This window comes from Hypomesus transpacificus, chromosome 3 (genome assembly GCF_021917145.1).
Source record: "Hypomesus transpacificus isolate Combined female chromosome 3, fHypTra1, whole genome shotgun sequence".
Lineage (NCBI taxonomy): Eukaryota > Metazoa > Chordata > Actinopteri > Osmeriformes > Osmeridae > Hypomesus > Hypomesus transpacificus.
Window position 1 is genome coordinate 3502730 of NC_061062.1, and position 20549 is coordinate 3523278.

Here is a 20549-nt window from a genome sequence, read left to right on the forward strand (position 1 = left end):
CCGCGCTCTACCATAGAAGAAGTATTTTCATAGACACCAAATTTGTTAGCGTTATTATTTTATAGATATACAGAAGTTGTGTGCTATGACACGTGTTTAACTCTTACACTTATACCAGGGACATTCTGTTTGATGTTCTACTCAGCTTTTGTATTGATGAACTTGCATACGCTGCAAGGTAGCGTGCACAACAGGCTCGCGCGAGATAAGGAAGTGTAGTTTGTTGACATAGCTTGAGACGGGGGGACCTGTGTCGGGCACATCATCAGCATGATGATGTTGTTATGATACTTCTCACGTATAAAAGCGTAATAACGCCAATCCCATCTTTCCTATGGGTTTAAATGAAATAGCAGTGGCCCTTTGATATTAAAAATAAAGTTATTGAAGGTAAGTAGCTGTGTTGTTAAGCTGTCCAGTGTTTCTGTTAAATCGGTATCCTGCGCTAGCTAACGTAACATTGTGGATAGCCTCGTCAGGTTTAGCCAGCATGCGAGCAGTGTATAAAACTACTTACTGTACTCTTTATATGACTGGCAGGTCATCCTTGGTGATCCATTTGAGTCTGTAGTCATGTTTAATATGTTATACCGTTAACTGGCCTTTTCCCAATTCAAGATAGATTATGATAGAATGGTTGTGGCCAGTTGTCAGGCTATGGGCGTATGCTTGAGATGAGACAATGCTCAATTCATACATTGCTGCGTAGTAACGCTGCATACATACCAACAGCAGCACATAGCGAATAGGTTTGTTTTGGTTATGAACTATATTATATACATGTCTGGATTGATTTACGTGTCTGACAGAAACCCTTGAGTGTTTGTTACATGCTGAAAGTGGAGGAGTGAGGCAGATTGACTGTTTTTGCAATCTGATTACTTAAATTTAGTCGGAATCAGTGTCTGATTACTCAAATTATGTCGAAATCAGCAGGTCAGTCTGCAAAATACAATACTGACACAAATACTTTTTGAAAACCTCACCAAACTGGGCATCATTCTCACAGGAACAGATTGAGTTATAGATGCATCTCTCTCTCTCTCTCTCTCTCTCTCTCTCTCTCTCTCTCTTTCTCTCTCTCTCTCTCTCTCTCTCTCTCTCTCTCTCTCTCTCCCCCCCCCCCCTCCCCAGGTCCAGGCAGCCTCTAGCTGGCCCTTGTCCAGTGACAGCCATGGCAGCCCAGACTCCCTCCCAGTCTGCCCTGCGAGAGTTTTGTCCTCTCTACTACCTGCTCAATGCCATCCCTGCCAAAGTGCAGAAGGGCTTCCGCTCTGTGCTGGTCTATCTGACGGCTCTGGACACCAATGCTGACTACATTGCAGTGGGCAGCAGCATCGGCATGCTATATCTCTACTGCAGGAGGGTCAGTCAGATGAACAAGTACAACCTAGAGGTCAGTACACGACAAGTTCTCTTCTCTTCAACACAGCTTGACTCCGTTCTGAAACCAGAAGTTGGTCCTCTTCTGCTAATTATATTTTGAAAACAAAATATGTGTAACGTTTGCTATGATGGGTGATATATTGTCCCTCCAGGGTAAATGTGAGGCAATCACAGCGGTCAAACTTCTGAGTTGTTTTGATGACTTGGTTGCCGTGGGCACAGCATCCGGCAGGGTGGCACTCTTCCAACTGGTGTCACAGCTTCCTGGCAGAAACAAACAGGTAGGCCAATCAATCAAACCGCCATCCATCAATAAACCATAGCTACATTCCCAAGGCCACTGCACTAGATGGACCCACAGGGAACTGCTAATGTGTCTGAGCTTTAGTTTAAATGACCTCAACATCAACACGTGTACAAAGCTGTGTGGTATGCCTGCGAAAAGGTTTACACTGAGGGTTTTCTCTGCCTAGCTGAGGAGGTTTGATGTGGTGGGTCTGCACAAGAGCCCAGTGACAGCCCTGACCTGGAGCCCCAACGGCATGAAGCTGTTCTCTGGAGATGACAAGGGCAAGGTGGTCTACTCCGCCCTGGACCTGGACCAGGTAGGACCACCAGTCTCGCTGCTCTCTCCCGCTAGTAATCTGGAATATGTTGATTTCCAGACTAGAAATTAAGGAGGAACGGTGTTATCACATAGCTGTGAAAGTGAAGGATTCTTCTCATCCAATCATTTGTTTATTCCCAGGGCTTAAATCTAACACTTGTATATGTGTGTGTGTGTGTATGTACATGCTTGGCTGCCTGCTTGCTTGCATTTGTGTGTCTAATTACCTGCATTGTGCGCGTTTGTGCGTGTGTCCACGTGTGTCCGCACCCCCAGGGCGTGTGTAACCCCGTGCTGCTGTTTGAGGAGGCCTCAGCCATCGTGCAGCTGGAGTACTGCCAGAAGGTTCTACTGGTGTCCACGCACCAGCGCTCGGTGCTGTTTCACACACAGGAGCAGGCTTTGCAGCAGCTGGGCGCCAAGCCTCGCAAGAGGTACCTGACCCCCCCTCCCCCCCCTCTGTCACGCTCGACCCCCCCTCTGTCACGCTCACCCTGCGGTGATGCACTCATGATGGGGTTAAGATGCACTCGAGTGCAGGGAGTACATCTGGCTCACTTATTGTATGTGAAACTCAACAGAATACCACTCTGTAGCTCCCGTGACTGTAATTTCTGTGTTGTCTCTGCTGTGGTCTCTTCTCGGCAGCAATGGGAAGTTTGGCGCGTGCTTCCAGCCGGGGCTGTGCAAGCAGAGCGACCTGCAGGTGTTTGCGGCGCGGCCGGGCCTCCGGCTGTGGCGGGCGGACATCAAAGGCATGGTGGAGGACACCCGGCTGCTGAAGCCCCTGTTCAACCTGGACGTGCCCCACTTCCAGCTGTTCCCCCGGGCCGGGCCCTCGGGGGGTTACCGGCCCCCGGAGAGACAGCTGGGCCTGGTCTGCTGCTTCCTGCGGGAGGGCTGGCTGCTCAGCTGGAACGAGTACAGCGTTTATGTCATCGACTGTCTCAACCAGGTAATATCCAAAACCTAGCCAGCTACTTTACCAGGTAATATACAAAACCTAACCAGCTACTATACAACACTTAACCAGGTAATATACAACACCTAACCAGGTAATATACAACACCTAACCAGGTACTATACAACACCTAACCAGGTACTATACAACACCTAACCAGGTACTATACAACACCTAACCAAGTACTATCAACACCTAACCAGGTAAATACAACACCTAACCAGGTAATATACAACACCTAACCAGGTAATATACAACACCTAACCAGGTAATATACAAACCTAACCAGGTACTAAACAACACTTAACCAGGTAATATACAGCACCTAACCAGGTAATATACAACACCTAACCAGGTACTATACAACACCTAACCAGGTACTATACAACACCTAACCAAGTACTATCAACACCTAACCAGGTAATATACAAACCTAACCAGGTACTAAACAACACCTAACCAGGTAATATACAACATCTAACCAGGTAATATACAAACCTAACCAGGTACTAAACAACACCTAACCAGGTAATATACAGCACCTAACCAGGTACTATACAACATCTAACCAGGTAATATACAGTACCTAACCAGGTCATATCAATGTATCACATCTAGACTGTCTTGTCTTTCAGACACGTATCACTGTGCCGTCAGCCAGGGTATTGTGTCTGTATTGACTGTAGGTAAACAGCTGCTTTCTTCTCTGGCATCTCCAGGTGATTATCGGATCGCTGGAGAGCAGTGGAGACATTGTGTCAGTGTCCTGCACCGAGAATGAGATCTTCATCCTGAAGGGAGACCGGGACATCGTCCGCATCTCCACCAGCCCCGAGGGCCTGGTCTCCAGCGGTGAGCTAGCACACACGCCCCAGTGTCCCCCTCGCATGAATGACAGCTTTGTGAAACAGCACGACCAGAGAAGTGATTTGCTGTTGCTTGTTTAGGGGACTTCTGATTGCCTTTCTGTCACTTCTATTCATTCGTTCTTTTCTCAGGTTTTCCCTAATAAGAAAAACAATGGCCAACAATTAATCTCTCTCTCTCTCTCTCTCTCTCTCTCTCTCTCTCTCTCTCTCTCTCTCTCTCTCTCTCTCTCTCTCTCTCTCTCTCCCTCCCTCTCTCTCCCTCTCCCCTCTCTCTCGCTCGCAGTGTCGGACCTGTCTCTCCGTCTGAGCTCCCCCGTGACTCCCACCCTCCTGCTCCCGCCCACGGGCTCCGTAGAAACAGCCCAGCCAATCCGAACCATGCCCATCATTGTCGAGCAGCATAGAGGTGGAGGGAGGGCAGAGGAGGAGGAGATGGTGGGGGAGGAGGAGGTGGAGGAGGCGGAGGAGCAGCAGGAGCAGCAGCACAGTGCCAGTCCCCAGGAGGGAGGGTTTGGGGCGGAGGGGGAGAGGCCGGGGGTGGTGGATGTGGGGGTGGAGGTGTGGATGCCGAGGGGAAGCGTCGGGGGAACCAGCGAGTCTCGTAGCCGCAGCAGCTCCATCACATCCTGGGACAGCGTCCAGGGGATGCTCATGACCTCGTCCTCCACCACGGAGCAGTCCGAGATGAGCTCCAGTCGCTACAGCGCCCCCCTGCCCCTGGAGGACCTGGTGGTGAAGGCCATCAAGGTGAAGAAGAAGGGGAAGAGGAGGAGGCATGGTGAGTCTGGGTGGAGCTATGGGCATCGTCACCTTTCGTCTCCTATTCTGACAGGTAAAGGTAGATCAAGACACAAAACATAACGTGCACTGTTTTCTTTTTTTTCTGTCCTGTTATTCTTTCTACCCCTCTCTCTCTCTCTCTCTCTCTCTCTCTCTCTCTCTCTCTCTCTCTCTCTCTCTCTCTCTCTCTCTCTCTCTCTCTCTCTCTCCCTTGCCATCTCTGTCTCTGAAGAGAGTGGCAGTGGTAACCGTCTGTTCGAGCACAGCAGCTGGTCAGAGAACATGTTCAGCCAGGACGGGGGCCTCAGTGACGGGGGCAGCGGTGGCACCCCTGTGAGTGACCCCACCAGCCTGCTGTACAGCAGCCTGGACCTCCAGAGCAACGACTCCCCCGAACAGGACCCCAGCGGCCGGCCCGCCACCCCAGAACCCACCCCCTCCCGGTCCACCAACGTCCCACCCGGTCCTCCAGACTCCCTGCCCCTCCAGGAGATGGAGACCCAGGACGACTCCGGAGGGGGCGAGGCCCCCACCCCTGACGTGGACCTCCTGCTGGAGTGCACCTTCTCCTACATGCAGGCGTCCGACGAGCAGGAGCCAGATCCAATGGAGGAGCAGGAGGACGAGTTCCCTCTGATTGGTCTGGAGGACTCGGAGGCGGAGCAGGACGATCTGGAGCCTCCGGCCTGTGCTCTGGATCAGATGGGGGACTCGGCAGAGCGCGAGCAGGGCCCCTCGAGTGACGAGGAGGACATCTACGCTCATGGGGTGCCCTCCAGCGCCAGCGTGGGTGAGGGGCTGAACTCGGCCAGCCTGCAGGGAAACGACAGACAGCAGGACGAGGACAAGAGCAGACGCAAGGCTGACCAGGTAGAGGCAGGATCATGTCGTCATGCCGTTTCCCCTTTTCTCCCGTGTCGTAGCTGTGTCTGTGGTCTTTTCTTTTTTTCCCCCATTCTTTAAAAAAACTAAAGTATAATAATTCAAACGTCCAGCAGCCTGTGTGGTGTGTGTTGACTTAGTTTGTCCCTCCTCCCCCTCCCTAGCTGGCGGAGAGCTGGATGGGCTACTCAGGGCCTGGCTGTGGCATCCTGAGTCTGGTGGTGACCGACAGGTTCGTGTGGTGTCTGGACTTTAAGGGGAGCCTGTACTGCAGCGCCCTGCCTGACGGAGGCCTCAGCTGGCAGCGCTTTGAGGACAACGTCCACCAGGTGGCGCTCTCCCCCTCAGGTCAGACTCTGTTTGAAGTCCTGCTTCACTCTGACAGGCCTGTCTGTTGTTTAGAGTGAGGTAACATTTTATTTTTAATGTCAGATATCCGATTGAGACGCAGTCTTTAGGAAGTAGTCAGATTTAATAAAACTCAAAATAATGGATCATTGCAACAAGACCAACCTAAGACATCATCTTACACAAGTCCTGCAATCCCCATCCAACCATTATATATATATTTATCTACAATACTTGTGTAAAGTGATTCCGATCCTGGAATAACACAATTATTTTGACAAGTGATAGTCAAAATAACTACAAAAAGTAACTCTATAAAATAGCGTTCTCAAAATAGAATCCAAAAGCCCCTTTGAGGGATGACCCTGAGCCAGTAGCTGCTTTGTGCAGGCTCCCTGCTGTGGAAGGTGGAGCAGAAGACCATGACAGCCTACGCCTGCGGCAAGGTCACCATCAAGGGCAAGCGCCACTGGTACAAGGCCATGGACGAGACGGCCTTTGTGGCTCTGAGCGACGACGCGGCCTGGATCATCCGCACCAACGGAGACCTCTACCTGCAGACAGGTGAGGACAGGAAGTGAGGTCAGCTGGACCTCTACCTGCAGACAGGTAAGGCCGGCAGGGAGGACAGGAAGTGAGGTCAGCTGGACCTCTACCTGCAGACAGGTGAGGCCGGCAGGGAGGACAGGAAGTGAGGTCAGCTGGACCTCTACCTGCAGACACGTGAGGCCGGCAGGGAGGACAGGAAGTGAGGTCAGCTGGACTTCTACCTGCAGACAGGTGAAGCCGGCAGGGAGGACAGGAAGTGAGGTCAGCTGGACAGTAATGTTTCTGAAAATGTTGCCTGTCTGAATACCTGGATGACTGATGTATGAACATTTAATGTTTCACATTGTCAAATATAGGGGTTTTAAGAAATGTCATACCGATTACATCATTAGAGGAAGATGCCTTTCTTTGATTATTGTTCCATGGCAACCTTGTAGGCCGTCATTAGACGTTTTTCCCCGTTATTGAGTGGGGAAGATACTAGTTGTAGGACCAGCTGTGAACACCAGGAGTCTCCACAGCTCCTGGAGAGAAACCGAGGGCGTCGAGGTTGTTGACAGCCTCTGCAACTCTCCCAATTTCTCTCCTTCTAGCTTTATTCCTGGACAGTTTTTTCAAACTCTGTTCCTCAAAAAATAACAGCTGGAAAACGGCTCCTAAAAGATCCAACTGCTGTTTTGTCTACCCATTTGTGCACCAGCAGTGTAATCAGTGACATTTAGCATGTAGCATGGCCACAATGACATGCATGTATTCCCTTAGATATTAGTATCTTAGTATTCTCACAGCCTCATATTCTTTATTAGGGACCACATATTGGATGCAAACAACTCATGTCAGTGCACTTGTACACATGTACAAGCATGTGGGTTGGGTCACATACCAGGACCAGCCTGACAGAGAGAGAGCAGCTGTTAGAGACCCAGAGCCAACAGTCAAACAGGCGGAGGGGTGTCTCTGAGTGACTGGTCTTACGGACACACCCACGGGCCGGCCTTGTAGAGACACGCTGCCCTGACGGGGGCGTTACTAATCCCATCCATCGCCGACTCATTCACCTGAATGTGAAGGAAAAGAAACTTAAGGAAAAGGGTGTGGTGTAATAGGACTGTATCAGAGACTGTTGTTTCAGTGCCTCACTTTGACTTTCTCTTTCCATTCATTAGCAGAAACCCACTTTGACTTTCTCTTTCCATTCATTAGCAGAAACCATGAGTGGGCTAGAGGGCGTTGGTATTTGCCAGTGTGTCTGGGTCTGTTCTTGAGGCATATGACACACACCTGTTAGCCTGTTTACACACACAGACTGCAGCCACACTCTGATCTGCCAGAGAACAACCCTGCTATCTCTGTCCAGAACACCCCTAGGCATGTTCACGCCAGGGTCAAAACAGCTGTGTGTGTGTGTGCGTTTGGGAGCGTGTGTGCCCATGCGTGCGTGCCTGTGTGCTCATCGATGCGTGCGTGTTCACATGCCCCCCCTGCAGGTCTGAGCGTGGAGCGTCCGTGTGCGCGGGCCGTGAGGGTGGACTGCCCCTGCCCCATGTCCCAGGTGGCTGCGAGGGGCGGCGTGGCCTGGGCGCTCAGCGAGCAGAGAGCCCTCTTCTACCGGGAGGGGCTCAGCAGCTTCTGCTCCGAGGGGGAGATGTGGAAGTACGACAAGATCAGGTGAGGTCAAGACCTGTGTGCAGGAACATCACACTGTAGTCAAGACCAGGTGAGCTCTACACCTGTGTTCAGGAACATCACACTGTAGTCAAGACCAGGTGAGGTTTACACCTGTGTGCAGGAACATCACACTGTAGTCAAGACCAGGTGAGGTTTACACCTGTGTACGTAGACAGGACTCTCAGACCAGAGGGATGGGTGTTGCTCAGAGGGATGGGTGTAGCTCAGAGGGATGGGTGTAGCTCAGACGGATGGGTGTAGCTCAGAGGGATGGGTGTAGCTCAGAGGGATGGGTGTAGCTCAGACGGATGGGTGTAGCTCAGAGGGATGGGTGTAGCTCAGGGGGATGGGTGTAGCTCAGAGGGATGGGTGTAGCTCAGAGGGATGGGTGTAGCTAAGGGGATGGGTGTTGCTCAGAGGGATGGGTGTTGCTCAGAGGGATGGGTGTAGCTAAGGGGATGGGTGTTGCTCAGAGGGATGGGTGTAGCTAAGGGGATGGGTGTTGCTCAGAGGGATGGGTGTAGCTCAGAGGGATGGGTGTAGCTCAGGGGGATGGGTGTAGCTCAGAGGGATGGGTGTAGCTCAGAGGGATGGGTGTAGCTCAGAGGGATGGGTGTAGCTAAGGGGATGGGTGTAGCTCAGTGGTAGGGTATTTGACTGCAGATTAAGAGATTGTCGCCTTGGTAATATGGTATTACATTACATTACATCACGGTCTCCCTGACAGACAACAGTGAGTTCCCGGTCCCTTCCGTCATCCCCCGGCCTGTGATGCTGCACTGCCTGTGATGCTGCACTGCCTGTGATGCTGCGCCGATCACAGTCCATAGCCCTGTGGCGACCTCTGCTTAAATTGACATTTACCAACTGACCCAAGTTGAACACTGGATTTTGGTGTTTCAACACCCATTGACACTTCCCTGCTGTATGACTATGTTCAGCCTGTGTTCTGCTCCACTCTTTCACCAACCGTCTCTGGAGGAGGGGATCCCTCACTGAAATGCTTTTCTTCCATTTGTTTCTCCTCTAGTGAGTTTTTCTGGGAGTTTTTCCTTGTCTCCCTTGAGGGTTGAGGTTGAGGGGCAGTTCAATGGGCTTATGTGAAGCCCTCTGTGACATGTCTTGTAAAAAGGGCTATACAGATACATTTGTAATTGATTTGATCAAAGTCCACAAGCGTCCAGGGGGTTAAAATAGTATATAGTCAGTTAGATACTACTTATAATGATGGTTCTGATGCTGTGTGTGTGTGTGTGTGTGTGTGTGTTAGTGAGGGCCAGGGTCTGGAGCCCATCTGCATCTCCCTCGGGGAGAAGGGCACAGTGTGGGCCCTGGACACCAGCGGCAGCCTGTGGTTCAGGACCGGAGTCACCACCAAGAAACCTCAGGGAGACGACCAGCACTGGTGGCAGGTAGGACAGTAACACACACCACACACACACACACTACACACACTATACACATACACCACACACACAATACACACACACCACACACACACACTATACACATACACCACACACACAATACACATACACCACACACACAATACACACACACCACACACACACACACTATACACATACACCACACACACCACACACACAATACACATACACCACACACACAATACTCATACACCACACACACACCACACCTACCGCCTTGTCTCAGATCCAGATGAATCCTTAAACGTCGCAACCATGCCCTCCCTGTCTCCCCATGTCTCCAGGTCAGTATAACAGACTACGTGGTGTTCGATCAGGGCAGTCTGTTCCAGACCCTCATCCAGGCCACCCACAGCATGGCCACGGCCACCAAGGCTCCGGTGGAGCGCGTGGCCGAGTGCCTGCGCGTGGCCTTCCTGTCCCAGCAGACGCAGTGCCAGCCCAGCCTGGTCAGCTCCAACGCCAACGGGGTCTGGATCGCTTCAGGACGCAACGACCTGCACGTGGCCAAGGGCAGCCTCATCGGTAGGAGACGGATACACACACACAGCACAACCGCACACACCATACACACACACACGCACACCACACATGTGGATTAATGGGGATTGTCTTTTGATCTTGTGTTGATATTGAAACATACTGAATACTGTGTGTGTGTGTGTGTGTACAGGTACCTTCTGGCAGGGTGTGGTCCCCAGAGGGACAGTGTCTGCCACCAAGTGGGCCTTCATCACCTCATCTGCCGTGTCCAGTAAAGAAGGTATGACAGACGCCCAGCTCTCCTCCTCTCTGTACACACGTTTATCTATTCTTCCATCCACTCACCACACACATACCACCTTTTCTTTCTCCATCCTGCCTCCCTCAAACCTATCTATCCCACTCCTCCAGGGACCTTCTTGTGGCTGGGGCAGAGCCGGAGGGACCTGTTCTGCGTGTGGGACCAGGACGGCCAGCTGCGGCCCTCCACCGTGCAGCTGCCCCCGGAGGTGGAGTTTGGCCAGCTGTCCGCCTGCAGGGATGCCCTGTGGGGCCTGGACCTGCACGGCTGGGTCCACATCCGCACCCTGTCCCCCACCTGCCCCACCGGCATGACCTGGACCCCCTTGGACCTCAGCCAGCTAGGTAACCAGGACCAGATATACCCCTGAATGGACATATCGTTGAATCCTTGGGGTGCGCTTGATTTGAGCCATGTTGGGAAACGAGGAGAGGCTGGGTTGGGGTTCTAGCACACTAACGCATACAACACCTGCACATGGCATCACGTGTGGATCCCTTCTGGGACAGTTCCAAATAGATGTTATGCTGAATGTCTTAAATAATGACTGTTGGATGCCCTAGCCTACTTTTAGAGTGAATATATTTTCACCCAGCCCAGATTATGTAACACTTCCTTCATAGCGTCATAGTGTCTCATACAACTCCCGTGTCCTACCTAGCGAGTTAGAACAGACAGGGCCTTAGATTTGCTTGGTTTTAAGGGGCTGCAGACTGATATCGTGGTGGTGTTTGTGCCCTGGAGAGGGGGGGATGTCCTGGAGAGGGGGTGTGTCCTGGAGAAGGGGTGTGTCCTGGAGAGGGGGTGTGTCCCTCCCGGTGGGAGGCGGCCTGTCGAGAGGCCTCCCTGGATGGTGCACGTCAGCGTGGCTCTAGGTGTCACTTTCAGGCTGCGTGTGTTCCATACTTTCACATGGCTAGTAACAGTGGCCACATCGGTTCAGGTGTCAGACCCCTGTGAGATCGTCCTGTCCTTCCCCTCAGTGTTGACCTCATTCTCACTTGTGGAGACAGGTGTCTCTCTACTTCTAGGAATTCACATGTGGAAGAAAGAGAGAGAGAGAGAAACCTAAGTGGTCACAGGGGAGAAGGAGGAAAAGAATACTTCATTAATCCTGCGAGATGAACACATGCAGAGAGCGGGAATCAAACCCATGATCGAAGCACCTGGTCTGTGGCTTGCACTGCTGCAGCGCAGCAAGAAGGTCGTGGGTTGCAGCACGTTGTGTCCGTGCGCACAAGTGTTTCCTCCACCCCCAGAGCCTTAATATAAACATGCCAAACAGATCGCCCTCCCTCCCGTGTTCTGGTCAAGGAAACCTTAAGCTAGAGAGAGAGATAGGGACAGGCGACCTTTTCAGCGCTCCTGCATGGTGGTGGGGGAGAGGTTTAAGTGTCTCCACTCCCCCACACACACACTCCTCCGCGGTCTTTACTGGAGATGTTTTTATACTCTCTATTGACAGGTGCTCGGCTCATTGCATAAGATGTTGTTTTGTAATCAGGTCTTGGAGCAAGGTCCATTGGAGGGGGTTTGTTGCTCTTCCTGCAGCCTGCTGGTGAAGGGAGGCCAGTAGGGGTGGGCGAAAAAATCGATTCACATTTTGAATTGCGATTCAGTCTGCTAGCGATTCAGATCGATTCGCACATTTATGTGAATAGATTTTTTCAATCTTTTCTTTTCTTTTTTCTTTTTTTCAGTTTTTTTAAGATCTCGAAAAAAATAAAAAATAAATTATTGAATCGTGCCCCCAAGAATCGATTCGAATCGTGAGGTACCAAAAGATTCCCATCCTTAGAGGCCCGCCTTCACAGGACTGCTCTGGCCTCTTCAGCGCTTCAGAGGGCATGAGCACTGCATCTGCACTGCACACCAAACTGGAATAGTGCAATGCTTCAATGAACAGTAGCAATTATAATATGGGTACAAAATCAAATAACGCATTGTCAACAACAGCACCATCCAGGTTAGAGCTTTAATGGTACAATAGGGTAGGAGTTTTTCCAGTAATGAAAATAATAGTTTGTTCCCCTAAAAAACATGGTGTGCAAGCTAATGAGGCGCTCTGAGAGTTGTTTAGCAACACAGACAGCTCAGTGCCAGTGGAATGTCAATTAATTATTTTTTGGATTGTGCCGCTACTTTCTAGCACTATCACAATCCAGCAATCCTGTTTCAGCCAATCACCTTCGGCGAGGCGTGACTTCCTCCTTGGCTTATTTTGTGAAACCACTGTCAATCAAACTCGAGCTGGAGAAAAACACAGTTGTTCAGTCAAGAATTGGGGCACGCTGTTTCTCAGCTCTGAAAGTTTGTCATTGTCACTTATTGCAGCTTTAAGCAGAGGTATCCAAAGGTATGGAACACATGTGGCCTAGCCAGACTGGTTCAGAACACTGTAGCACTAGTTAATGCTGCTAGCACAACACTGATCAGTAGGTTTCTATCTGTCTGGATGCAGTGCCTGTGGAGGTGTCAGGTCAGCTTGTCTCTTGTCATTTGTTCTCTGCCACTTTCGACTGCTGTTGGACCTTCCTCATGCTGTCCATGGACAGATCCGTAAAGCAGCATTTGGAAAAGTGTGTTTGTGTGGGATGTATGTATAATGGGCCTTTCACCGGTCAGAGGCTCTTTTAGGGGGAGGGGGGGTGTTTAGTTAATCAGCGAGGAGAAGGGAGGGGGATATTTACTGCTGGTGGTGGTTGTGTTTGTCTGTGTTGTTTTTCTGGAGTCTCTTTGCAGCGCTGTGTTGAATTCCGCCGCCACTGCTGGAAGTGGGATGTAAATAGCCGGTCAAGTGACGCAGACAGCTGCTGCCTGGCTGTATTGGGCAGTGTGTGCATCAGGAGGGTAACCAGATATGGAGGGGAAGGGGACTCATTTATAGCCCCTGTCAGTATGTCCAGGGCACATGACTGTGTCTTGGTCGCACAGGAACACTGATTCCCCAGGCTTGGGGACACAGTGTCTCTGCCTGCCTGCTAGTTCACTCTGGGTCAGTCACCTGTGTGGACGAAGCTTGCATGGTGAAGTCAACATACTGTAGGGCCTGAATGAAACACATACTTTTGTTCTAACACTACCCATTGATCCAGTGGTTGTCCCCTCTCCTGGTTAATGTCTCTCCTGGGGCACAAGGTGGGTTCCAGATAGTTTTTGATCAATTTAAAACTCATCAACCAATGTCATAGAATGCCTAATCCTAATTTGTTCCAGCCTAAATGAGTGTGGTTGTCCATCAGGATAACTAACCAGGTCCTATCAGAGTCCTTGACCGAGCGGTGTGGTGTGTTGGGGGCTTGTCCCATCATCCTACCAGAAGTTACCTAGATCTGGATCCTCCGTTCCACCCAGCTCCCAGCATTCCACACTGACGCACGGCATCATCACAGTGATGTATGAAGGGGGGGAGGGGGGGGGTCTGGCCCCTTGGGGCAGTTATTGTGACCTTCTGGCCATGAGGACCTGTCTGGTGGACCATCAGGTGGTCAGCTGTCATGGAGCAGACCTCCAGCTGGATCCCAAGGTCTCTTCCTCCTCCTTCTGCTCCTCCTCCCCCCTCCGGTCCACCCCCAGGCTAGCCTACACACTAGGCCTACCTCTATGTCCCTCACTGAGCTAGGACTGTTTAGGAATGTAAAAAACAAACAAAAAAAAGGAATTCCGAACATTAGCACATTCTGGGCGGTGAGGTAAACATGGGTTCAACTTGAAGTTGGAGAGTCCCAGTGAGGATTGCTGGGGCCGTAAAACAAACGTCTCTCTGATAAGTCTGCGCTATCAGTGTGAGGAGGGCCTGCTGTCATCCTCGTTACATCATCCCAGCTCCAACCTCAGCCCAGCCCAGTCAGACACCTCCAGAGTCAAGCCTGTGGGTGGGGAGAAAGGGAGGGGAGGGACTGCTTATTGGGTGGCTTCCCTGCCAGTTATACAATATGCGAAAGTGATGCATGCATAGTGGATTGAAGTGGGCCTATGCAAGTTAATATATATATACTTGAAAAATACTTACTTTTTTTTTCAAACCATTGAAACTTTGTGGGGGGAACTTTTTCACACACAAAGTCAAAAGAGAGGGCAGGAGAGAGAGAGAGATCATGCCACCAAACACAGATTAAAACTAATGAGTCTGGCTTGAAAACATAAGGAGTAGAAAGTACAGATAAATGTAAGGAATAAAGGAGTAAAAAGTTGTCAGAGTATTTGGACAGGTTTGGACACACTTTTAAAGGTTTCCTGTCCTTAAGCTTGAATGTAGTGTAGGCAGTACTGATAAGCAGTGTAATGATTAGGTGGGGATTATGTACTGTAACATCTTGTCTTCTGAGCTTTGGTCCAGAGGGCCACGAGCTAATGTGTGAGGTTTGAACTTCTTTGAACTGTTCAAACAGCAGCTGACCCTGTCTGTTTCTCTGTTGTGGTGTTCTGTTATCAGGTCGAGATTAAACCCTTCCTCTCCTGGTCAGCTGGGTTCACCCTACCACAGTAGATAGCACCCAGTCACCATAACAGCACTTTTATCTAGTTCTTTTCTTCTCTCATCAGCTCTCTAATCAGGGTAGGAAAAAGGGATGCCAAGGTTGCGACGACCAAACGTCCTGTACGCAATCAGGGGTTCCGTAGTAGAATATACCATGCCTGGTGCCCCAGTTCCCCAACACACGCTAGTCCACAGCCCAATCATGGACCAGAATCCACCTCCTCCAGGACAGGGCCAGATCCAGGAAGGATCCAGTCCAGGGAGAGGGCCAGGAGAGGGCCAGGGAGAGGGGCTAGGAGAGGGGCCAGGAGAGGGGCCAGGAGAGGGGCCAGGAGAGGGCCAGGAGAGGGCCAGGGAGAGGGGCCAGGAGAGGGCCAGGAGAGGGCAAGGGCTGTAGATCCCAACCTCCCTGTACTTCAGTAGGACAGAAAGAGCACAAAGAATCCGGTCCATACGTTGATGTTCCAAGCACGGCAATAGGGTCACTGCCTACGAAGATGAGGTTACTCTGAGGTAGAATAAACTCACACAGGTTTCCTTTCAAACAGAGGCCCTTGATCCGCACGCTGTACCAAACGCTGTACCACGGCGCTGACGCCCAACGTGATCTGAAGCGTTAACGAGGTACTGTGTCCTGTCTGACCGTGATGTGTGTGCTGTCCTGTCCCCAGGCCGTGTCCGTCTGGTCAGCGTGTCGTGTGGGAGCCAGAACGTGTGGGCGTGTGACAGCCACGGCTTGGTCTACTTTCGGGTCGGAACCCAACCTTTGAACCCCAGCATGATGCTGCCTGCGTGGATCTGCTTAGAACCACCTGAACAGGTAAGGAGGGTCTCAACACCATAGAGTCTATAGATGGTGTAATGTCAGCAGGTGACATACTATCAGGCTTTGTTGGTAGGATGTGAATAGTTCTGCAGATTGTTTCATTTGATGACACTGGACTAGTGTTCCACCTCTCACACTTCAGAATCACTTATCAAAGCTCTGATGATTTATCGATAGAGGATGAGGATGGTTAAATATGCTCTTCTTCTCTGTAGCCCGTAGGAGTCCACCTGGTCAGTGTCCACACCAGCCCCAACGACCGCATGCTGTGGGCGCTGGACAACCGAGGCAATGTCCATGTCAGGACGGCCATCAGCGAGGAGATGCCCGTGGGCACAGACTGGGAGCACATACCAGGTACAGCAACACTACCGGCTGTCCTCTCCTCGGTCCCTCCCTCCCCTCTCTCCTCTCATCCCCCTCTCTGTACCTCCCTCTGCCCCCCTCTATCCTCTCATCCCCCTCTCTGTACCTCCCTCTCCCTCCCTCTCTCATTCCCCTCTCTGTACCTCCCTCTCCTTTCATCCCCCTCTCTGTACCTCCCTCTGCCCCCCTCTCTCCTCTCATCCCCCTCTCTGTACCTCCCTCCCCTCTCTCCTCTCATCCCCCTCTCTGTACCTCCCTCTCCTCTCATCCCCCTCTCTGTACCCCCCTCCCCTCTCTCCTCTCATCCCCCTCTCTGTACCTCCCTCTCCTCTCTCCTCTCATCCCTCTCTCTGTACCCCCCTCTCCTCTCTCCTCTCATCCCCCTCTCTGTACCTCCCTCTCCTCTCATCCCCCTCTCTGTACCCCCCTCTCCTCTATCCTCTCATCCCCCTCTCTGTACCTCCCTCTCCTCCCCTTTCTCCTATCATCCCCCTCTCTGTCCCTCCCTCTCACCCCCTCTCTCCTCTCATCCCCCTCTCTGTACCTCCCTGTCCTCTCCTCTCACCCCCCTCTCTGTACCTCCCTCTCCTCTCATCCCCCTCTCTGTCCCTCCCTCTCCTCCCCTCTATCCTCTCACCCCCCTCTCTGTCTCCCCCACTACCCAGGTCTGCAGGCCAGCCAGCTGGTTCTGAGTCTGAGGACGGTGTGGGTCCGCTGTCCCAACGGGGAGGTGGCCAGGCGCTACGGCATCACAGACAAAAACCCAGCTGGAGACTACTGGAAGAAGATCCCTGGTGTGGTCCACTGCTTCACCGGTGAGAGAGAGAGAGGGAGGAGGAGGGGGAGAGGGGGAGAGGGAGGGAGAGGGGGGGGAGGGAGGGAGGGGGAGAGGGAGGGAGGGGGGGGAGGGAGGGGGGAGGGAGGGAGGGGGAGGGAGGGAGGGGGAGGGAGAGGGGGGGGGGAGGGGGAGAGGGGAGGGGGGGAGGGAGAGGGAGGAGAAGGGGGTGGGTGGGCAGAGGAACAAAGAGTTGATGCTTCCTCAGTGTGGGGTGTTGGCAGGCAGGCTGGCAGGCAGGCAGGCTCTGACCCCCTGCTGTGCTCTGCTACAGGGAGGCGCTGCTGGCTGCAGCTCCAGACAGCCTTGGCCTTCAGTCACAATACGTCCTGTACGCCCCAGAGCCACGTCCCATTATAGAGTCCATAAATCTTCACCTAGTAACGCCTTTGTTGTTGTTGCTCCACCTGATCGCATTTCACACAGTGGGTCTGTACACTTATGTACCAACACATACTGTACATTCATTGGCTGTCTCAGTAGATGTTATATAATAAATTGCATATATAAAAAAAATGCATTGTGTTTATACAGTATACTGAAGCACTTTCAAGGATGCTCAAAGCATTGTAAAGAGTAGGCTCAACTGGGAATTAACCCCTTCCTCTTGACAGCAAGTCCTATCTCAGAGGGGGGGTGTTCATCCTCCAGTCTAACATGTTCTACTCCCTGTCCTCCCCCTGTCCTCCCCTGTCCTCCCCCTGTCCTGCCCCTGTCCTGCCCCTGTCCTCCCCCTGTCCTCCCCCTGTCCTGCCCCTGTCCTGCCCCTGTCCTGCCCCTGTCCTCCCCCTGTCCTCCCCTGTCCTGCCCCTGTCCTGCCCCTGTCCTCCCCCTGTCCTGCCCCTGTCCTGCCCCTGTCCTCCCCCTGTCCTCCCCTGTCCTGCCCCTGTCCTGCCCCTGTCCTCCCCCTGTCCTCCCCCTGTCCTCCCCCTGTCCTGCCCCTGTCCTGCCCCTGTCCTCCCCCTGTCCTCCCCTGTCCTGCCCCTGTCCTGCCCCTGTCCTCCCCCTGTCCTCCCCTGTCCTGCCCCTGTCCTGCCCCTGTCCTCCCCCCCTCCAGTGACCCCCCAGGATGAGCTATGGGCCGTGGGGACATCAGGAGGCCTCACCCACCGCCTCACCAAGACCCTGCTCCACACCCCAGCCAAGTCCCACGCCAACACAGGCTCCCTCAGCGGAGAAGACCTGGAAGACGAGTGGGAGGTCATCTAAACATGATCCGACCACTTCATGAAAGCACTCAAAACTACTTCCTGGTTGACGAGTCAGAGGTAATTGAAGGAGTTGGTTGGTCAGAGACTTTGTACAGCCATGTGTGTACAGTTATCAGCGTGCAAGATGCTTTATGTTGTCAACTGGAGAAAAGAATACACCCACACTGTAGTTTGAGCCAATTTAGCGTAGCTAACAAATAAAATATGTTCTTGAAGAGGACTGTATTTTAACAATTTCACATTTTTAACAATCCTGGTCAGAAACTTTGTAGGGGTCTATACCACAACGCAGGTCGGGTATTTTATCTTTTTAGGTTTTGCCCCTTTTCATCCTCCAGATTGATTTAGTGTCACTATGTTACTATGTCTAATTCACTTAAGGGAAAGCGGCTGGATTTGTATTTAGCTTGTGAGCACTTTACGCCCTCTTGTCTGTCTGACATTAGCCTGATGTGTGCATCATGTTGTTGATGGTGTGTACAGAGGCTCAGTGGACAGTCAGTAAGCTGGGATTGGGAGGACTTTCAGTTCAGCCTTGTACCTCTTGGTCCTGTCAGATAGCACACCTTTCTAGCTAGCCGAGGAAACTGGTGCTGAGTGAACTTTATCAGGGCAAAACTCTGAGCTCTTGTATTCTGTTGCAGAGCAAACCATAAAACGTTTCCTAATGCATCTAAGGAAGGGGGGGGGGCAGTCTGAAAAGTATTTGTTATTCTTGTTTCACCTTTTTACGTTGTTTACACGACCTGCGGATGTCCTCGGAAGTGAACTCATGAACTCACTTTTTAAGAAATGTGGAGCTCCCGTTTAAACAGACCCCTTTGCTCCATCCCTGACTGCAGGGAAGTGAATCGCTTTATTGTTTAATAGTTAGAATGTTTGCACAATAGGATTGAGAGACAGTCCACCCCCAACACAGCACTATTCTCCATAGCTCGGCAACCATCCACTGTAAAGGGACTCGCCACTCATATTGTTTCATACAGATTGATGTTGTATATAAACCACACCACCAAACTGACTCTTTCCTCTATAGGGGACGTATCCAGCTTCACTAGGAGGCTGACACTGTCGGCTGAACCGCTTATAGCTCATCCAGCATCATAGGACGAAATACATAGAACCAAGGAATCTGTGGGGTCTCTGTAGGGGGTGAAGTATGTCCATGATCCACACCCAGGGAACTAGGAGGACGGTTGAGATCTGTGATTTCTTTTTACTGTATATTGTAAAAGCTATGTAACATACGTGTAACATGTGAAGTGCTTCAGCTGAGAAGATATAGCGGGTGAGGGTGAAGCTGTGGTCTTCTGGTGCGTCTGTAACACTGTGTGATGCGCTGGGGTTCGATACAGCTGCTAGACAAATATCAAACAAAACATCAATACAATGCCACAGTAGTGATTACAACAACAAAAAACGAAACTCCTACGCCTTATGTCAAGGGGGAGGAAAGGAAACCTCACTGAGCTCCAGTCACAGGTCAGGTGTTCAGCTGTGCTCTGCCTGTTTCTCTCGTTTGTGCTGGGAGATGACTCAAGAACAAGCACACCCCTAGACAAACCTCAGCTTGTCAGAGCGCAGCTGTATTTGGTTCACTTGTTCTGCTCACCAGGTCAAGCTCCTTTAATCAAACTGCTGACTAACGACATGACAGTGCTGTAAAGTGTTGGGCTCTGACACCCATGCTTGTTTGTCTACTGTGGAGCAGGGCAGGAACTGGCTGGAGCTGGGTGACCTTTTATAGCACCACTGTTTGAAATGACAGGGAAAGGGAATTCTACCGACAAACCTAATGTAGAGCCCATATCCAGCTGTAAACATCTACATTACAAATGCTGCGTAGCGTAGAAGAGTAGATGTCTTGGAAGTTGCTTGTAATCACAACTATTGACCAGGAAATATGTGTCAAAGCTCACCTGAACATGCCAGGTACTATAAACATAACTCACTGATCTGGCTTGAGAACATAACATAATCTACAGCTGTAGCTACTTTTCGGTTTGCTTATAATGAACTTGTGCGTCGTGTCTGTGAAGGTAGCTTGTAGCTTTCAGTAATGAGCCCAAATGCTGTGTTCGTGTTCACCGCGTTAAATAGCAACCTGTAAGGAAAAGTAGCTAGGTTTATGACACATTATGCCTCCATGATATACTGCTTCTGTCATTGCCCGTAGGCTGCCTGTCTACTGGACATCAGGGTGTCCAGACTATCACTCTTAATAGCTCATTAAAATTGATGGGTGTGTTTGATTTAACTCCCATCATACCACCACTGAGTGTCATGGTTCTGAAGACAAATGGAATCCCATCCTCAGCTGTAGACAAGGTGCGCTATACCAAACGCTCTCTCACTTGACATGGAACTAGGGGTAGACCTGAAGGGAATCTAGGGCTTTTGTCCAGAAGGTATTTTTTCCCTGTATGTCTATATTGGACAGAATACATTCACCCTGTAAGATGACTGGTTACCTGCTGAATCCTGTAATAAAATCTCTATGCCTTTCCTCATTGTTAACTTCCTAAATAAAGATGTTTACATATCTGTAA

General features: G+C 51.2%; 1 protein-coding gene across 1 annotated transcript; it reads left to right on the forward strand.

Moving 5' to 3' along the window:
• The first annotated feature begins 24 nt into the window (after window positions 1–24).
• On the forward strand, window positions 25–20549 carry tecpr2 (tectonin beta-propeller repeat containing 2). The gene is made up of 20 exons (XM_047045064.1): window positions 25–390; window positions 1135–1396; window positions 1539–1667; window positions 1860–1991; window positions 2270–2427; window positions 2642–2948; window positions 3674–3806; window positions 4107–4601; window positions 4836–5473; window positions 5650–5833; window positions 6224–6397; window positions 7870–8050; window positions 9321–9462; window positions 9783–10023; window positions 10172–10261; window positions 10393–10626; window positions 15434–15582; window positions 15804–15945; window positions 16620–16769; window positions 17847–20549. The coding sequence occupies exons 2-20, from the start codon at window positions 1175–1177 to the stop codon at window positions 17996–17998; spliced, it is 4053 nt and encodes a 1350-aa protein (XP_046901020.1). The 5' UTR covers window positions 25–390; window positions 1135–1174; the 3' UTR covers window positions 17999–20549.

Bases quoted from the DNA above. Each gene is read 5' to 3' on its own strand.
- tecpr2 (XM_047045064.1), top strand. From the start codon at position 1,175: ATGGCAGCCCAGACTCCCTCCCAGTCTGCCCTGCGAGAGTTTTGTCCT. The intron at 5,834-6,223 runs GTCAGACTCTGT...TGCTTTGTGCAG, and splicing joins GGTGGCGCTCTCCCCCTCAG to GCTCCCTGCTGTGGAAGGTG. The intron at 16,770-17,846 runs GTGAGAGAGAGA...CCCCCCCTCCAG, and splicing joins TGTGGTCCACTGCTTCACCG to TGACCCCCCAGGATGAGCTA.